Here is a 20,840-nt window from a genome sequence, read left to right on the forward strand (position 1 = left end):
TTGAATGCAAGTTCTGTTCCTCTTTAGCTTGAACTTAGGCCCCGTTCACTCTACGCCGGAGAAATTTGAAAAGGCAGCTTTATGTTCTTCTTAAGAAATAAAAAACGTATACCGTGTTTCTATCGAGTTATAGAAACACAAGTGGAAGTTTGGGAGAACGAGAAATGCCTGGGAACACGAGCCGCAGGCGAGTGTTTCCACAGCTTTTTCGACATTTTGAAAAATGAGCTTTTCGAAAACGATGACACTAACGTTGATAATTTTATTTCCTTGCCCAAGTTTAATTGTTTGATCCGGAGTAAATTTACCAGTACTATTTGGAATATTCATTCTCTTTGTGTAAAGAGAAAATCAAAACACCTTTATACCAACGATCATTAGTTTAATGCATGCTCGTCATTTTGGGTAAAATGTTGTTTTGCAATACAATATATATTTTTGTTCTGGTTAATCTATTTTTATTCTAGATCTCCTTCACGGCAAAAGCACAAAGTCAATAAGTCAAGATTCTTCTTATTTTGTTTTTCTCTTTGTCATTATCTACTGCTTTGATCATAGCTAGAATTGGTAGTCGCGCTTCATATCAAACTCTTCCATTTGATTTGGCTTGCAAGTGAGTATATTTCTATTATGTAGTTTAAGAACCGTCTGTACCAAGTAAACTGCTAGGTTTTCGAATGAAAATGTTCCCGTGTAGATTAACAACGTTTTTCACATGATTTCCCTGGTTTCTTCCGCAAGGAGCATGTGTGGGCCAGTTATCTCTGGTGTAACCGTCAAAATAGTAGTACATGTTATCCGTCGTCTTAAATTTCGGTCCATAATTACCCGGAGCGACAAACCTGGAAGGAGCAGGTCTATACTTGCACGTTTCAGTGACCTGCTTAACAATTTGACAGTTTACAGTCCCGCTCTTCCAATCAACCAAGCTTCCGTTTCCTGGATCACACCTCAACCAGTTGTTTATGTTGCTTTTGATGAGGACCTGTCTGCCAAATTGTTTCCACAGCGAGAACTCCATGGCGTTGTAGTCTGTTTCGTTCAACGGAGGAGTTATTGAGATTGATACATCCACTTCAGGTTTTACTGGCCAATTTGGTCTTGGTGTGATTGCGTTTGACTTATCTTTAAAGCGATTGTAATTCTTGAAAGTATAGCTCCACACTAGAGTCCAGCCTCCTCCATCAGTTTCCATGTCACAGTAGGCCTTGAACGCGTTGAACTGGGAACCACCATCGGGGTCAATCCAATAAACTCCCGAGGGAATATGTGGTGATTGTTTGAGGAGGGTCTGGCACGAAGGAACTGTCGATGATTGAGTGGCACCTACATAAAGCGCTACGTAATTAGCGCTATGTAAATTTAATTATTATTATTATTATTATTATTATTACTGATTAGCATTATCATTATCATTGTCATTGTCATTGTCATTGTCATTGTCATTGTCATTGTCATTGTTATTGTTATTGTTATTGTTATTGTTATTGTTATTATTATTATTACAAAGAGCAGTTTACCTGTTTTAAATCGTTTTCCTTGCTTCAATTCGGATCGGACGGGGTTGACGTCAAAATTACTTGCCGTAGAATCTATAATTTTGGTAACTTCCAATTTTCGAATGGGAAATTTCAAAACAGGATAGGCAAACAAGATAACTGGAAAACGAGAACAACTAATATTGTTTTCATGATCTCTTGGTCAAAATTGTTGTTATTAAAGGGGCACTTATCAAGAACAATACTTCGAAAAGTCGAAAATTAAAGACATAACAATACTTTTTAAGGATAAGTAAGGTTCGATAAGAATTTTATGATAGGCTGGTCACACGCAAGTTTTGCAGACGTTTTCAAATGCTATCGTTATGTGGTGGAAACGCTTATACCAAAAGATTATCAAGGTAAGAGAGTGAGTTCTCCATATAGGCCTTCTACCCAAGGTAATCCCTGTTAAGTTATTTTTAGACATGGTACTTAGTTCTTCCGAGAATGTTACTTGCGCGATGTGGACGTACAGCCAAAGCGACTTTCTTGAAACCACCTGAGACGAAATGGCCGGAACGTCATTTTATATGTTTTGATTTCCTTTCATAGCACAGATGTTTCTTGCACTCTCAACCGTCTTTTTGTTCGGCCGGGCTTTCGTTTGTTTTGTGCTCGTTTGGCTGTTCATTATTTGACCGTTTGCTCGATATTAGGGAGTTTCATTAAGCAAACTTTAACGGTAACGGCAACGAGTACTGTGTAAGCGCGTTATAATCCTTTGTTCATTTCTTTGCCGTTGTTTACAAAAGGTAACAAAACAAGAACGTGGAATAACCAAACACTGCATATTAGAGAGAACGTGAACTATACGACGGCCAATTTTTAAAATTTCTTTTTCTAAGTTGCCGCTGTCTTACATATTCTGTTTGGGATATTTCTGACAGTATAGACCAACTGAATCAATCTAAATTTTCGCGAGATTCGTAGGTTCAATATTTAGTCGTTTTTTAAGCAACGTTGTCTTTGGCGTTGTTGCCGTTGCTGCTTAAACTGCTTTTTGCCAGTTGGGAAGCGAGTGCCTGCCTACACTTTCGACCATCTGTTTGTTCGGTTGCCTAGCTTGCGTTTGGACGATTGTTTGCATTGCTTTGCACTTGTTTGTCAAAACACTTCCCTGCCGTTCATTTAGTTGTTATTGTTTGTACAGGGCACATCCGTCACTTATTTGAAATCCTGTTAAAGTTTCGAAATGCATTAAAACATACCGAGAGCCGAAGCTCCCTTGCTTGTAATCAAAATGTCATTGAAGAAGACATCCCAACAGCGTTGGAGGTTTTCCTTTGCTTTGAAACGAAACGAAACGAAACGACATAAACAGATCCTCCACGAAAACATCCACGTAAAGCGCGAGTAACATCCGCGGAAGAACTGGGTACAATGTCTAAAAATAACTTACCTTGGATATAACGCCTATATGGGGGATTCACTCTCGTACCTAGATAACCTCTTGCTAATGCAAAGTCATAATTTAGCCACTGCTTTGACCAAAAATATGGCAAATTGTGAAACATTGTTGAAGATGGTACAAGCACTGTTTCGTCATATAGACTTTTGCTAGTGAAATCAACATAAGTCATTAAAAAGGACAAAAGAAAGAAAATGCCCTTACCTAGTGATGTAGAGGCCTTCGAAATGACAACCTAAAATGAGTAGGAAATGAGAAAATCAATTCCGAATAAAGAGACTCAGACCAGAGGTGAATATAAGGATTGGACATTCTGATTGGTCGAAAAGCTTGTTATATGACGCTATATTAATTCACCTCACGAGAGCTTGGTTACTAAGCTCGCCATCTTTGCCATAAACGTGGCGGACAGTTGCTGAATGAAGTTTTCATTGATTTGGAAGACATCACTCCAAGTCCAAGATATTTGAAAGGATGGAAAATTTTCAAATTGACTGCTGTCGCCCTTGGACCAAAAATCGTTTCAAGAACTCGTATTCAAGGCTTTTAAGAATCGTAAACGCAGTAGTTGCGTTGTTCGCCAGCGGGTCAGATCGATTGACCGAAATTTATTTTCCTTCAAGCTAAAGCTACTCATTTTTAGGCGATGATGACAACTGTACATGAAGTCAACAACGATAAAACAAAGGTACCGGATGAATTTATTTTTCGTAGTGTTTCGCTCGCTCGTTTGTTTTACTGCCGAACTCGATGAGTAAATTGGTTGACAATCAATGTACATGTAAGCTTATTATTAAAACTACGTTTGCATAGGTTAATGGACACGAACAATTGCGCCTGTGTTTTTATGTTTTAGTCCGTTGTTTCTCAGTCTTTAATATTCACCTCTGAAAGTTATACAAAAACACATTCGCCTCAGGCTCAAAAGCATTGGTGAATAATTGTTAAATATAATTAAACTAATTAGAGCTTAAATATCCTTTCGGTAGTGTTGCCATCATTACTAATAAAATATGAATTAATAGCTTAAGGCGTGTCTTTCAATCTTGCACTTATTGATTGGTATGTTTTGATAGACCTTGTTCCCCAATAAGAGTATATTCAGGTATACTGCAAAATGTCTGTTTCGTCCGGTGTACCATTAATTGAAACGATAATTCAGCTGGTGGTATAATCTAAGTTAAGGTCTCTAGCATGTTTTCTTCTTCGTGTTGTTTACTACTAAAAAGTAAAGGCAGACCAACTAATATGAGATCGAGGTCACAGGCCGGTGACTCGAACTCATGAAGAAAAAAAAAAAAAATCGACTTAGCGTCGGAGTAGTGCTTCAAAGTTTGATGCAGAAAGGGCCGTATTTTGCAGAACTGCATTTAAAAGTCTTTTAGTAAGACATTAGAAACCGTCCAAGCCAAACGCTGTTGAATAACAGGAATTACCTCGCAAAAAAAAAAAAAAAAAAAAAGTAATAATAATAAAATAAAATAAAATAAATGAAAAATAAAAAATAAAATATAGTTTTAGTTTTTCATCATGTTTGTTTTTGTCAGAATGCAACATATCATCTCCTCGACATAAATCGAGGGCTAGTCAACGTTCACTTTTACGCCAGGTTAATACATTCTGTTCGATAGCGCTCAAAAAAAAAAAAAAAAAAAACGATTCGATTTGCGTTTATTAGAAGTCTTAAAACTAGGACGATCTCGTCCTGTAGCTTAGAGTTCATGCAGTAACACTTAAATAACAAACCTTTTCCATATAAAAATATCCTTGTTGTTGTGAAATCCTATTTGCGTGCTGCTGTGTTTTTTCGTGTCCGAATAGGGAACAAGCTCTCTGACTTTGTTCGAAGTTTACGCTGTTGCACCCATCCTGCCTAGCACACTTCAGGGAACAGGATATTAGCGAGCCAACTGCTCCTTCCCAAATAGAATATCCACCATGTTGGAAAGGGTTTTCTTCAATTTTAAAGAAAACTTGATGTTCTTCAGCTTTAGTCGTTGTCGTTACTAACAAAATAATAGCGACAGTGGCTTGCAACATCTGCAAACAATATTTGAAAAAATAATAGTGAAAAAAAGAAAATAGATTGCAGCGGTCTTAAAACATACGAATTGAAGCGGAAAAAAAAAGGGATCATTACAATCACTGAAATAAAGCAACAAACAACAGATTTAAGCTAAACATTGGCTTAAATACAGAGCGAAATGATGAGCCGACAAAAAAAACAAAACAAAAAACAAAACAAAACAAAACAAAAAACAAAAAACAAAAAACAAAACAAAAAAAAAAAGCTTATATTGTACCGGAGTAGGATTCAGTGCAATAAAGATACATAAGTCTTAGAAGCTTTAAGGACATTCAAAACCTTCTTTTTTTATGTGAAGGAAACAATACCGTGTTTTTTTCACCCAATATTCATCAACAAATTACCTTTTTTTGGAATGTTATTATTATTTGATTGCTTCTGACTTACTGCCAGTTTCTTTATTTACAATACCTTATTTCATAAATCAAATAAATGTCAGCATTCAAGTGGAAACCGAGAGTTTTCAGATGGAGAAAATACGATTTTTATTTCCATGTTTAGTTTTTCCCTTCTTTGATTTACTGTCTATTTACATTTGCTGAATGACTTCCTATAATAACAAACAGTGACTTCCGTCTTTGAAAGTAAGTTCAATAGCATTCTAGTGACTGAGAAAAAAAAGTTCGTGAAACCGCGTATACTTGTCTAGACCTACCCCTGAAAATGTTGGCGGATCGTCACGATCCGAGACGAGTCGCCAAGTTGACGCGGATCGCGACGAGGCGAGACGGGTCGTGACGACCCGTCACAGCCGTGAAGCAAGCATGTACAGTATGATGAGTCTTCGTTCTAAGAAAGTGATGTTAAAAACATTTGTATTATCAGTGGAAGACGAAACCCGTAGACCACCAATGGGTAAACACAAATAAACAGGCGAACGAAGTGTGTAAATGTTCATCGCTCTATAAAAAAGTGAGGCCACAAACATCGTTTATGTGGGCGTAAAAAGGCAGAGGAATAACTCGAAAACCGCAAGGTTCATCTATCCCCCTGGCTCGACTTTAAAAACACATCTTTTGCCTAAGTTATTGTAATTTTCTTCGCAAATGTGCAGTAAGTGCCAAGAGTAAATAAAGCATTGTTATACTAGAAGAATTTAATAAATACCGAGACGACTTGTTCAGTCCAGTAGTGTTCGGTTTTTCACCCGGTTTCCCAGCGGAGCGCGGATTAAGGAACTTATGTTCTTTTGTGGTACAATCCACGCGGTGGCATATGTGTAGCCGTTAACCTGAGAATTTTGGGTGATTATTTGATCGCGTGGTGTTTCATATTTCAGTTCATTTTCGTAGTCTCTTTGTTTAGCGTCCAGTGATTTAAACTGGCGGGAGAGTGAAATATCGCTAAAGTGCTTTGTTCGTGAAATGATTCCTTTAATGCAAACTGTGGGTTGATTACGGACGCGAAAAGCGTAGGCGCCTGTTGTGTGGTAAAACTCCAGTTATTTGAATACACCGATTCCAGAAAAAACCGGAAGTTGCACCGAAACGAGGTTTAATAGCCCTCGCGGTAATTAAAGCAACATGGCGAACGAAGAAGAAAGGCCAATCTCTCTTCTGATGATATTTTCGGCGTCAGTGTGAGCGAAGAACGTTGAAAAATTGACACTCAGCCAATCAAAATTCTGGCTTAAAAGTCGCCGAATAAATCAAAGGGGCAAAATAAAGGAACTTTTAAAGGGCATGTTTTCCATCCTTCGATTGTCTCGATCTCCAATATGCACAAAAACAACCTGTTCTCACCATTTTTATTGCCTAAAAGAACTTTGTTCATGGTCGGTTTAGGAAAAAGAATCTGAATGAAATGAAAATTGTAAAAGTTTTCGACCCTGACCCGAAGAATGCTTTACTAAAGCTACAGGAAGAGCTCGAAAGAACATACGGAAGTAAATTAAAAAATTTTGCCGGATATCGGGAATATTGCAACAAAACACTTTAAAAAATTTCCTACGGCTGATTCATTTTTCACTGACGACTTCAGTCTTCTCAAGTTAGAGAACATCCAATCTCTCTTCATAAATTAACAATCGGTGTTAGTGAATAAAGGGAAATCCTTTTAAAAGTTCAAAAGATGCTAATCAGAGTATCAAACAAGACCACGATCTACTCACCAAGAATGGTATAAGCAAGGGTTCGGTACAGTGACAGCATCATTGCGTTACAGGGTAGGACGCAATCACAAAGCTGATTCATCAGTCAAATCACCAATAAAATTATCAGTGACGTGTACTACAGTGTAACAAAGACTATCAGTCACATGCCATGAAAGATGGCCTAGAAAACTAGCAACTAGTAATGAACAAGTACACTGAAATAATGCATCAACAGGGATCGACGAAGGAGCAAGTAACAAAATGCTTTTTTTTTGTTCAAGAGAAAGGGGAAATTTTGGGGACCTCCCTAGGGTCCCCCAGCTGGACTGAGGTTACAGACCCAAGTAAGGGCAATCTCCATGAAATAATTTAAGCTAGGAATGTCATTGTTATGGATAGTGAGAACCTGAAAGATTGCCTTATAAAATCAATATGCAAAATGTTTGACACTGGTTTAAAAGTAAACAAGAGTCATATGAACTTCAGTTTATGATGTACAATGTACAACAACTACTCTTTGTTGTGAACAGACTTTGGAATGTCCTGGCTATAAATTGAAAGTAACGGCAAATTTTTAATGAGCAAAATGCCTTGGACATAGAATGGTGGAAGGAGATGCTAAAGAATATTGAACAATTTATGATAAATATATTATATGTGAATTGGCTTACCTAATGCTTAGAGATGGCCTTACACGATGTGATTATTGCTAAAGCCAGAATAAATAATGTACATGAAAGGTCTAAAAAGTTTGTCCAGCATTTAATATGAGAGAATTCCGCTACTTCCAGTTTTTCTCTGGTGATGAATATTTGAATAAATATTTCAAAATAGTTCAAAACAATTGGGAATCTATAAGATCATACAATGTATGAAATTCTCAGTGAGGTCAAATTCAATTGCACTTTTATGTTGTTAGCAAAATTATACACCAGCTCTACCATGCGTCCTTCTATGTTACACCCTGTGCCAGAAAATAGAACATGAAGTCACATAATGCACAATTTCAGTACGGTGGAAATCACCAAATATTTAATTGCCACTGATGAACAATATCATGTACTCTGTTTAAAGTCACTACCAAATGACAAATAAACATCAGATAACTTTTTTCTGCCAGTTTACAAGCAAATAGCTCACTATCCAGGGTTGATTAACAACTCTACACAACCTTAGTGGAGTTACACCATCAAATACATGCCATCCATTTATTCTCCTAATAGCCATTTCAGCTTGTATTCTTACATTTGCAGTTCTGGTTCATGGTTGGAAAACAGTCTTCCTTAGAAAATTGGTATTAAAATTATAGTCAGTTCTGGTTTACTTGGTTGCATGCATAGAATGGATGAAGATTATAACCTTCCTGCTTGCCAGTACAAGCTGTCTATCAAATCTACGACATTAAGGAAAATTCCTACTAGGCCTTAAAATGTGTTGTCAGACTTATTCAGAGTAAAGTTCACTTTTGGATGTCCAGGTCTTGGGTGTCTGACCTTTTATCTCTCTGCAGTCTATTCTGCACCTTATGTTTTCAAATTCAGCCTAGGAAAACTTCAGGTAAATAATTAATGGGCTGGCTCCCCAACATCAAGTACAGGAAATTGGCCCATGCGATAATTTATCTGACACTACTAGTTCTGAAACATTAAACCTAAAAACCAGATCTTGCTGAAATATTAAGCGAGTAAAAAATATTCAAAATTCATCAATGGCTGTATTTAAATCACTAATGTCCTTCCACATTCAACATTGTTTTTGGGAAACTTTTTTTGTTTATCTCAGAGGGATGAAAACTGATTAATTCCTAAGTTGATTGAAGCTGATGGGTATTCATATGCCAGACTCAGATGCATCACATATTTAGCTCTACACAGAGATTCCTCATCAACTTTTGCCCAAGGGAAAGCCGAGGGTACGGCTCCCAGTTTCAAAAAGTGTACTCAGTTTAAAATCACTTGGCAAGAAGTGCTCGGAAAAACAACAATATTTCCTACCGAGGTAAACTAGACATCTCCCCTTTGCATAAGTATTTCCCACTTTTTTCTTCTTTGTTTATCTGGCTAGCTTGTCGGAAGGAAACTCAGTCGTGGAAATGATAAATCAGGTCGGTTTTTGCTTCGATTATTAGAGTTTGCAACCGCACAACACTTGTGTCCAACTCTTTTCCTTTTCTTTACCACATTTGCTCCAGACAAGTAGCTCTAACCTACATACATTCGAATTTTTTCGTTCTTCCCCAGCATTTCGTCCGCCATTTTGAAAGCTCGAGGGCTATTAAGCCTCGCTTGCGTGCAACTTCTGGTTTTTTTTCTGGAATCGGTGTATTGGGGACAGTACAGAGCGAAATATTGCTGAAATATTTCGTTAGTGGATGATTCTGAAAGAACTTGTTGAGACAAAATAAAGTGAAATGCGAAAAAAAAAGTATTGAAAAAGCTCAATCGGTCTTGAAGATAAAAAGATCTCAATTTGCTAAATGCTCTAAAATAGTGTAACAAAATGGCGAAAAATTCAAATTTCGACACTTTACACCTTCAAGAGGGATTGAGCTGTTTTCGATAATTTTTTCCCAATTTACCTAACCTCAGAGAGCTCTTTCGGAATCATTTTTTTTTTTGTGCCTGCCATAAAAGGGGGATGAAAATTTCCCTTCAGCACTGTGACGTCATTTTCCCGCCAAACAACCGTTAAATTAAAAAAAAACAAAAAAAAAAAAAAAACACAACAACAACAACAACAAAAATCATACGATTGTTTGGAATAACAAGTTCTACCATTTTGTAAAGTGAGCTCCACCGGATAAAACAGCGAAAAGTTTTCCGAAGGTGTCCCCTGAAGCGCTCTACTGGCCCGGCGAATTTTTTTTTTAAATACAAATTGAGGACGAAAAAGTATTAGGCGCTTGTGGTAGTGGTAAAATGCCCAGTTATCTGAACCAGCAATAGATAATGTTTTGTTCGTAGAATGATTCCAATGATGTAAATCGAGGGTTGCTTACCTACGAGTAAGCCTGAATGCCTTTAGGCGTGGCAAAATGTCCAGTTATTTGAACTGGTGGTAAAGTGAAATATCGCTGGAATGCTTTGGTCGCAGAATGATTCGCTCGATGTAAATCGAGGCCTGTTTACGGAAGAATAAGCATGAAAACTTCTGGGTGTGGAAAAACAGTTATTTGAACCGGTGACAGAGCCAAAAATTGCTGAAATATTTTGTTAGTAGAATGATTTTCTCCGATACAAATCCAGGACAAAAAAAAAGTATGGGCGCTTGCAGGTGTGGTAAAATGTTCAGTTATTTGAACTGGTGATGGGGCTAAAGCAAAATATCGCTGGAATGTCTTGTTCGTAGAACGATTCCAACGATGTAAATCAAAACAGTGAAGAAATCATCTCTAAACAACAATTTGGTTAAGTCCGGTCTTTACACGCTCAATACGGATTTCAGTTGAATTGACAATTAACTTGACTCCGATTTAGTGAAAAGTTTCTCAAGGAAGCTGAGCCAAACATGCACATCGCCGTGGCCAATGGAATCTCATTTATCTCTTTTACCAATAAATACTATACTCGCAAAAGAAAGTAGTTCAAAGTCCAATTTAGGGTAGAGAAACTGAAACAAACTAGCCTTAGCCATTTACTTTCACATTGCGTAGTCCTGGAACTTTATTTCCTTCAAAGGTCCATAGTACAAAAATGGGTCTTTCTTTTGAATAAAACACGTCGAAGAATTTCGGAATTAATTGGTTCATAAGTAATGCCTGAGTGAATACGGATCGGATTAATATACAGCAATGTCAATCTCAGTTTAGTTATATTACAAAGAATGCAGGCTTGAAAGCCTTCTGAAGTAGGATATTCTGGAACGTGCTACAACTGTTAACGATCTGTATAACATATCATTTTCCAGACTAAAAGAAGGTAGACAAGAAAACATTTTAAATCCCAACTCGGCAGATGCTTTATTGAATCTTTAACGATCTTTTTTCCGTTCTTCTGACCTTTATTTATTTTTGACTATTACTTAATGCCGTATGCTCATTCTAAAAGCCCTGAATAAAGATTTTTTGCACAGAAAATGTCTAAAATACTCTGGCATACATGTAAGACACACTTATTGGAAGATTTTTTTTTTCCAGCACAACACGCTTACAAGCAGGAGAGTCAATAATCAAGAATGGCGAACTTCACTTTGAACAAAACATTCAGAACAATTACCAAAAGACATGGCCGCATTTTTTTCAGCTTTGAACCTTTTTCTATCCATCACTGCATCACTTGGCAATTCTCTGATCCTTCAGTTGCTTTCCATAAAGACACTTCATCCGCCAACAAAACTTTGTTGCGATGTCTTGCGGTCACTGATCTTTGTGTTGGAGTTATTACACCACCACTCAACGCCGTTTTGCCTTTATCTTCTGTAACAACTGAAATAAGTTGGAAAGTTATTTACTGCATAACTATAACGGGCAGCGCTTCAAGCTTTGTTTTGTGTCACGTGGACAGTTTTCTGGACGAGTCCGAGCACTTATATCTTGCTTTTGGTTGATTGGTATGTCACGTGTATCTATATACCTTTGGAGTATCTGTATGGCCGTAACTGTAGCCTTTGCACTCATACTATTTTCTCTAACAGCCTTTGTCTTCTCTTATGCAAAGATTTATCTGAAGCTTCGACAACACTGGCCTTCAAGTGCCCGCAGTCATAAGGGTACAACCTAACGGAAGACAAGTGACTCTGAATATAGCCCGATACAAGCAGTCACTTTCTAGCGTATTATGGGTTCGGTTGACATTATAAATATCTGGTTTATTCCGTTTGTCGTTTTGCGGGCTATGCTTATGACATATGACCAGATATCTGAAAACGCATATGATATAGATTTCTACGTTGCATGAAGTCTTATCTACCTAAATTCATCTCTAAACCCCGATTTTTTTCTGCTGGGGGATCAAAACAGTGCGACCAAGAAGCCAAAAAGGTGAAAGTCTCAAGATCTGTCGTCAAGCTTTTTTGTATTTTCAGTCTGGTAGCTTTGTATACCATATTAGTTTGCAATTCTTATAATAATACTATTTTTTCCGGAATGGTCCTAAGGCCTTTCAAAATATGTTTTAGAGTGAAGTAAAATTATCTTTTAACTTTCAACAGAATGGTTAATAATGGTTCATAAGATTGCTGCATGTTAACCAACCGTAAGGAAAATAAATTAACCATTAACCGTAAAACGCCGAAATATTACCCGTTAGACTCAAAAGCCATTACCTCTTATCAGACATGTAATAACATCAAAGTTTTGGGTAAAATCCGGAATTACAAAAATCCTACTCACCAGAACATGCAATCACTCCATTTTCCCTTCCTACCTAGTCATCTAGCACTAATACCAGCTTTCATATTGCTGTCAAGTCTCAAGATATTTAGAGTAAAAAGCTGAAAAATTATGGCTGTTGTCGGATTTTATGCAAATTGGACCCGGAGCCATTTCTTAACAAGTTTGAGAGTTGGTTAGTATTTGATGACTCAGTTTATGGCCTATGATCTCTCGTCCCATTGACAATCGGCAAGAATCGATCAACGCCCGCTAATCCCACTGAAAACTTTAAAAAGATAAATAATTTGAAAGGTTAGGATGTGATGTGAATGAGTGATGATGTCCACGTTTGATTGCTGTTCAGGTGAGGTTTAGGTAATTAATATTATGCTAGGTAAATATCAGTATTGTTTAAATAAGACAGAACTGTGGAAATACTTTGCCTCAATTGTGTCAGTTTATATTTCTGCAAATGCAAGCTGTCAGTTACAGCTCATCATGATTCCTTTCCACCGTGCAAAACACTCCGGCCCAAAATTGAACAAAAAAATAAGGTGGTTTCGACGTACGAGCTAAGGCGAACTTGAACGTAGACGGAAATTTCACAAGGGACATGAACGATACAAGCATATCAGCATGCCAATGAGCGCATTTGAATTTGTTGCAGCTTTGAACATTTTTCTGTCCATCACTTCATCACTGGGCAATGCTCTGATCCTTGTTGCTCTTCATGTAGAGACTTCTCTTCATTCACCGACAAAGCTTTTGTTCCGGTGCCTGGCGATCACCGATCTCTGTTTCGGGGTCTTTTCGCAATCACACTTCCCCGTTTTGCTTTTCTTTTATGTTTCAACTGGGATGAGAAGGAAAGCATTGTTCTATATAATTCAAATAAATATCATCTCAAGTCTTGTTTTATGTGGCGTATCAGTCTTCACATCCAGCGCAATAATAAGCGTGGATAGACTTCAAGCTCTGTTGTCCGGACTCAGATACAGACACGTAACTTTGCCACGAGTTCGTGCGGCTAGCGTTTGCTTTTGGATCATTGGTATAATATGTGCATCGATATACCTTTGGAATATTGACGTTGCCGTTACCGTATTCTTTGCCCTTATAATACTTTCCCTCATAGCCTCCGCCTTCTCCTATGCAAAGATTGACATTAAACTTCGACAACATCAGCTTCAAAAGCACGCAGTCATGACGGGACGCACGGGGCTTCTACTGTAAGTACCGCAGAGAAGTGGTAAGAAATTTTCCAAGCATTCCTTACACACTCTCACTAGGGTTCTTCGTCTTGCGGCCAGGGAAGGCGTCATAATCTGTTTCAGTGACATGTCGATGATATTAAATAAAAAATGAACCAGAAAGGGCCGATGGAATATGAGACAAGCTTTAAAATGAAGTCACGATATTGATAGCGCTTTAAAAGTAAATAGTGCGTTAAAGAAATTCCCGATGCTTTCAAATGATGCCGGACTCCACCGACGCCAATAATCTGGAACCAAGCAAAGTCATTATATATCAGATCACGTCTGAACACACGTGAAGAAAGACTTGGACAGGAAAAAAACGTGAGTGGACAAAACCGGGGAATGGCGATAAATCAAGTAATCCCGCAACGATGAACGAATTACACAACATGAACCTTCCTCCGCTTCTCCCCCTGAACCAAGCTCAGATCTACAAACTGAACTTAAAGATACCAAAGTGCCTACGAATGGATGTTGAGCGCGGCGAGCAGACGTAAATGTCTTGTTTACACAATGAAAGCCATCACAATAAACTCTGAGCTTGCATCGAGATGCTTGTCCGGACGTAAAGGAGCGTTTGATTAATCAATGTAAAACAGATCATTATGGAATAAAAACCCAGATGATCTGGAATACTTGTCTGAGTATGTCGTTGGCAGTGGGAGCCACGTGCAGTATTATCATGCTCGGCAATTGAAGTTATTGTGTAGAAAATATCGCACACTTACACAGCCGAGGGCAAAAAAAAAAAAAAAAAAAAGCGCGAGGAGAAACTTAGTACTTAGAGCTAAGATTTATAGATTGTCAGTGCTTTAGGTGACCATGCACGGCTACCAATGGCTTGGCCAATCGCTTGGCCAATGGCTCGTACACACAACGAATCGTAAAAATCCGTAAGTAACGACCTCCGAATAAAGGTCAGCCCACCTCCCACCCTCTAAAAAATAGAGGAGCTAAGGTTCAAAAGTATAATTATTTTTCCAATCAATAACCTGAATAACGTACCATAAACTGATGACGATTTAACTTGAGAAGGTATTGCTTATTTCAGGAAGCGTCATGAAGCGACCTGGTAAAACAAACCCCGCAAAATTTTCATCAAGTAACAAGAAGGTACTAACAGAACCTTTTCTTCAAATTGAAATTACTAAAATTGTCAACTTTGCATCATTTTTAACAGGAATGCATAAAAAAGAACGTTTCATCATAGAATATATATATAATCATATAATCTTACATCACGGTTTACATATAAAGTGCCCATCCATGTGCCAGAAACATAAATTTGAACTGGAAGGAGGGATTTCTAACTGGTTTATGAGAACTCAGTGCTTTTACGAATTACACCTACAGCCTTGGAAGAATACAGCCCTGTTCTCATGGAATTAAAAAACAAAAACACAAAAAACAAACAAACAAACAAACAGCAACCACCGGGAAAGGATACTTACAGTAGAAGTCAATTGCGTCATCTCCTTGGGTGAGAGATTCTCGCCCATATCAACTTTCTTTTTTCTCGTAAGTTCTCGCGCGTTTAGAGATGCGCCACACTCGCGTTTTAGGTGCAGGGATCCCAACCAATGCTTACCTAACTTTTTAAAAGAGCTACTTTTAGCCCTCCCCCAAATCTACACACGTGTATTTCACCGGTGGAAAACTATCGATTTGCACAGTATTTGGGTTGAAAATTTCCGCTCGTATCAACTTTCTTTTCTCCCGTAAGTTCTCGCAAGTCTAGAGATGCGCCACACTCGCATTTTAGGTGGGGGATCCCAACCAATGCTTACCTAACCTTTTAAAGCTACTTCTTTTAGCCCTCCCCCAAATCTACACACGTGTATTTCACTTGTGTAAGTCTCTTGATTTGGACAGTGCTCGGGGGAAAGATTCTCGCCCCTATCAACTTGCTTTTCTCTTGTATGTTCTCGCATGTTTAGAGATGCGCCACAGTCGTTTTAGATGCAGGAATCTTAACCAATGCTTACCTAACTTTTTAAAATGCTACTTTTAGCTGTCCCTCAAATCTATACACGTGTATTTCACTTGAGGAAGTCTATCGATTTGGACAGTGCTTGGGTGTGAGATTCTAGCCCATATCAACTATCATTTCTCTAGTAAGTTCTAGTAAGTTCTCGCGCGTTTAAAGATGCGCCACCCTCGCGATTTCGCAGTCGGCATCTCAAACTATGTTTACTGGACTTTTTTAAACTGCTAGATTTGTCCCTTTTTCAAATCTATACACGTGTATTTCACTTGTGAAAGTCTCTTGATTTGGAGAGTGTTTGGGTTGGACATTCTCGACCATATCAACTTTCTTTTCTCTTGTCAGTTCTCGTGCCTTTAGAGATGCGCCACACTCGCGTTTTAGGCGCGGGAATCCCAACGTGTATTTCACTTGTGGAAGTCTATCGATTTGGACAGTGCTTGGGTGAGAGGTTAATCTTCAGCAGTTCGTTCATGCGAGACCCTTCTCAACCACTCACCTCATACTCGGTCTGGTGTTTATTGGATTGACCCTGATGGTGATTCCCAGATCAATGCGTTCAAGGCCTACTGTGACATGGAAACTGATAGAGGAGGCTGGACTCTAGTGTGGAGCTATACTTTCACGAAATACAATCACTTTAAAAGTAAGTCAAACGCAATCACACCAAGACCAAATTGGCCAGCGAACCCGAAGGTGGATGTTATTATCTCGACAAATCCTCCATTGAACGAAACAGACTACAACGCCATAAACTTCTCGCGGTGGAAACAACTTCTTAGACAGGTCCTTATCAAAAGCAACGTAAACAACTGGTTGAAGTGCGATCCAGAAACCGGAAGTTTGGTTGATAGGGAAAGAGGAAGTGTAAACTGCGAAATCGTCAGACTGGTTACTGATACGTGCAGGAGTAAGCGGGCTTCTTCCATCTTTTCTCTGATGAACTATGGACCGACATTTAAGACGACGGAAAACATGTATTACTATTTTGACGGTTACACAAGGGATAACTAGCCCACACATGATCCTTGTGGAAGAAAACAAGGGAAGTCATGTGAAAAACGTGGTTGATCCGCACGGGAACATTTATATTAGAACTGAACCGTAACAGTTATCTGGGTACAGACGGTTCTTAAACTGTAGATACTCGATACATACTCACCTACCATCCAAAATGACCAAAAATGATTTCAAAAAAGGTTAGCAACAGAGTTAGCAAGGAGAATTTTGTTGAGAAATTTAATATCTAATTTAATTTAATATCTAATTAAGCAGAAAACGTTATCTGTTTGAATGACAGTCATTGTTTCTATGTGGATCATTGTTGTACTCGTACGTGACCCGACTAGACAAAAGTTAACAAATTACGCAAAATTAATAGTCAACCTAAACCTTGAAAAATGCAGGTTAATCTATGGGCTCTTTTGCGTCTTTATAACATAACGTCCATGATTGCTTTATCCGGCGGTAAACTAGGCCCCGTCCACACTGCAGAAATGTCAAAACTCAGCGATAATCAGTCATTTGGACTTGTGTATGAGGGAAATTCGGGCAAGGAAATGGCATTGTCAACCTGATGTCGTTTACGGAAAAACTGTTTTCAAACTGATTTCCGTCACACTAAAACAAAGCAGACGTTTTCAACTCCTCAGGTTTAGAAGGGCGTTTTCAGAAAGTTCCGTTTTCCTGACGGATTAGTGTGGGCGGAAGGCCTAACCGTACAAAATAATGCTGCGTTTTCAAATTCCTCCAGCGTAGTATGGACGGAGACTAACAGTTCAACATAAACAGTAGCACAACTTAGACCCAAATGCATATGATTGAATAAGCATGTGATGTATATTTAGTATACTATAGGCTCCGCTTAATTTGACGGCTTACTCCCCAGCTGGTTGTCTCATTAAGTGGCAATGCAATTTTTATGTAAGATAATATTTGCGGAAATAAAACAAAACTCGCTAACGCACGCTTGCAGACGTTTTTCTTAGTTTCCAATTTTGATGTGTTCATTCTTTGGATCTTCCAGACTCAAAGTACACCGGCCAGGTGGCTATATTTACCCCTGACAAGGTTAGCCCTGTGAAAGAAAAAAGAATGAGTTTGAAGAAGGTAGAATCTTTGTTTTGAATTCTAAGCCTTGGTTTTCCTTGGTTTTTGTTAACATGAGTATATTGAGCTATTTAATGTCCGCGACTCCTTAGTTTTCTCTTGATTCATGATGTAAGAAAAGATCCGAAAAATAATGAAAAGCTGATACCCTTAGAATGCCCAGCAGTAAGTTAAAATTGCTTCTCGGTACTAATCACTAAGCCTCATGTACCATTTATTCATCTGTAAACGTTTATTTATATATTTATTTAATTTATGATAACTGGGGGCTAACAGAAGCTTGATCAGTGATTTATATAATTCGGGTTTTTGGTGAACCTTTGTGCCAACCAAAAATGCAATGAATTAAATGTAGTGCAATCATTGTTGAATATTACGAGATATAATATTCTGTAGAGTTACTTACATAGGATAGGATTAAAGGGGACTATAGTACATTCGATTCGGTTATTTCTTAATCTATGCCTCAACTGATGTTCACTTTCAGACCATTTCAATCACGGCGTTTTGCCGATAAAATGTAACTTCATGAACACGAGTGAAGCGACAAAAAAGGTCGAGAGACCGAACAGAGAACGGCAAATGTACAAATGTCACGAACCGTAGAACTCGTGTAGGCTAGTCAACCCCATTTTACATTTTGGTTTGCGTGTTGACAAATCGTTGCTGACTACCCCCGGTCGGGCTAATTTTGCATTTCATTTTTCATTTTCTTTATTTATTCCATTCTAAAATTACAAAGATAAATATAAAGTAGGCAAGTAAGAGGAGAAATGGAAAAGGGCAAAAATATAGCAAGTTAATTAGATGCCCTTGTTTAAATGACAATAATAATTAGGGTAAAAAAGTTAACTTAACATAGGAGAGGAAGAGGTATAAATTAATTAATACTGTGCAAAATAATACTGGAAGAGTGCTTTTTAAAAACGTTTTCTAGTCGCTAAGTTACGTATAGATAAAGGAAGGTCATTCCAGTAGTAACATCCAATAACAGTGGGGCAAAATTTCCTTATATTTATTCTGGAGAAACCGGGATTGAAGTGTTGTAGGGATGCACTTCGAGTAACGTAGTTATGTTGCTCAGATACCAGGGATAAGGTGTAATTAGACGGTTTTTCATCAATTAAGTGGTCATAGGTTATAGTTACCCAACGCAATATGCGAACCGCGAAACACAGGCGGCCCAAGCTCTCAATGTTATCCTTTTTTTTTTCTTTTTTATGCGAACGTTCAGGCTAACGTGACATATGGCATGTACTATTACATAACGACCGAATTTGACCACGCGAAACATGACTCACGCCTTGCAGCATATGGAGGTGTTGTGTTACAACGGTTTGAATTTACAAAGGTTTGTATAGGAATGCAACGGCTTTGCCTGAAAAGCCAATTATTCTTATATTTTGCGAATAAAGTCTACTTACCTTGTTGCTGTGTTGTATTCTTTGTTGTTTGCCAGCTCCTCGGGCCGATCTAATGCGATTTCGGCGAGTTATCGTTCTGCGGGTTTCCACTACTAAAAGAAAGACAAGGCCGGACACTGATTTCCGGAGTGCCCGCCGCTCGAAGCGAATAAATCCACTGAAAATAACCCTGCCGGCTCAATTCCTCCGTAGAATCGAAGAAGAGATGTTGAAGTTCCATGTCAGTTCACTCGCTACGCGATTCCGTCCACAACGCCTTCGCAATGATACATTTATTTCGAGATTGCTTCGCTCGCAAACTCGAAAACAGCCGCGTCACAAAAGTTAGGACACTTTCGTGGTGTTGGGTAACTATAATTAGCCCGACCGGGGGTAGTCAGCAACGATTTGTCAACGGTCAGACCAAAATGTTCCCCGGGTAACCGGGCACTCCCTTTATGGGTTTGACAACTAAAGCACGAGGGTATCCGGGGAGCATTTTTGGTTTGACCGTTGACAAATCGTTGCTGACTACCCCCGGTCGGGCTAATTATAGTTACCCAACACCCATCTTAACTTTCGTGAAGGGGCTATTTTCGAATTTGCGAGCGAAGGGATCTCGAAATAAATGTTTCGTAGCGAAGGTGTTGTGGACGAAATCGCATAGCGAGTGAACTGACATGGAACTTCAACATTTCTTCTTCGATTCTACGGAGGAATTGAGCCGGCGGGGTTATTCGCTTCGAGCGGTGGGCACTCCGGTAATCAGTGTCCGACCTTGTCTTTCTCTTAGTAGTGGAAACCCACAGAACGATAACTCGCCGAAATCGCGTTAGATCGGCCTGAGCAGCTAGCAAACAACAAAGAATACAACACAGCAACAGGGTAAATAGATTTTATTCACAAAATATGAGAATAATTGACTTTTCAAGCAAAACCGTTGCATTCCCATACAAACCTTTATAAATTCAAACCGTTGTAACACAGCACCTCCCTATGCTTTAAGGTCAGAGTCACGTTTCGGGTGGTCAAATTCGGTCGTTATGTAATAGTATGTGCCATATGTCACGTTATGCATCAGTCAATTCCAGCAGATATTAATACGCTGAACGTTGCATTGCATTGCCCACTGCAGCCTCACTGTCGAAAGGAGGACCGAAATAAGCGCATGTGTAATACTGCTGTTGTAGAAAAGATATCACGAGCCACGCCACCGGGGCAATATCTGCATTTATGAAAATATACGGCGTAGCAAGAAATGCTTTCAGATAACGACTGCCTGGTGATTGTGTCATTTACTTCTTCTTGACTCTTGCCAGCTTCCTCAAATCTCTGTTCACCAGGATACTGGCGAGAAACAGCAGCAAGGCCGGTGCCCAGAGAAATGTCAATCCATAAGGGAAGTGTCCTTCACACGGGCAGTTGAACACAACACTTTGGATCAGTTCTTCTAAGCCTATTGTCAAAACTGCCATGGATCCATACAACAGGGATCGCTTGCTGTTTCTGAATAACACCGCTGCCCTTGAAAGTAAGGCGTTCATGTTGCGACGGCTGATCACCAAACTTATGATGGAAATACGAACGAAGGCAGCTTATGAAGGATGCAGGAGGATGCAATTCGAAACGGAAGTTTTGGGTCCCGATAGT

The 20,840-nt window shown here is 38.7% G+C and overlaps 2 protein-coding genes across 2 annotated transcripts; one reads left to right on the plus strand and one right to left on the minus strand.

The window, feature by feature from the left end:
* Positions 1-49: 49 nt before the first annotated feature.
* Positions 50-5,257, minus strand: LOC149096417 (uncharacterized). Its single transcript, XM_089281474.1, has 3 exons — positions 4,696-5,257; positions 3,154-3,184; positions 50-1,326 (listed from the first exon to the last, which is right to left on the minus strand). Exons 1-3 carry the CDS (start codon positions 4,987-4,989, stop codon positions 638-640), a joined length of 1,014 nt encoding a protein of 337 aa, XP_089137600.1. The 5' UTR covers positions 4,990-5,257; the 3' UTR covers positions 50-637.
* Positions 5,258-16,239: 10,982 nt separating this feature from the next.
* LOC110053270 (uncharacterized) lies at positions 16,240-16,853 on the plus strand. The gene is given in 2 exon segments (XM_089281290.1): positions 16,240-16,713; positions 16,715-16,853. Coding segments are annotated over 2 exon segments (531 nt in total). The 5' UTR covers positions 16,240-16,254; the 3' UTR covers positions 16,787-16,853.
* Positions 16,854-20,840: the final 3,987 nt, after the last annotated feature.

Source organism: Orbicella faveolata, unplaced genomic scaffold, assembly GCF_042242905.1.
Source record: "Orbicella faveolata isolate gen_17 unplaced genomic scaffold, um_ofav_v1 contig_48, whole genome shotgun sequence".
Lineage (NCBI taxonomy): Eukaryota > Metazoa > Cnidaria > Anthozoa > Scleractinia > Merulinidae > Orbicella > Orbicella faveolata.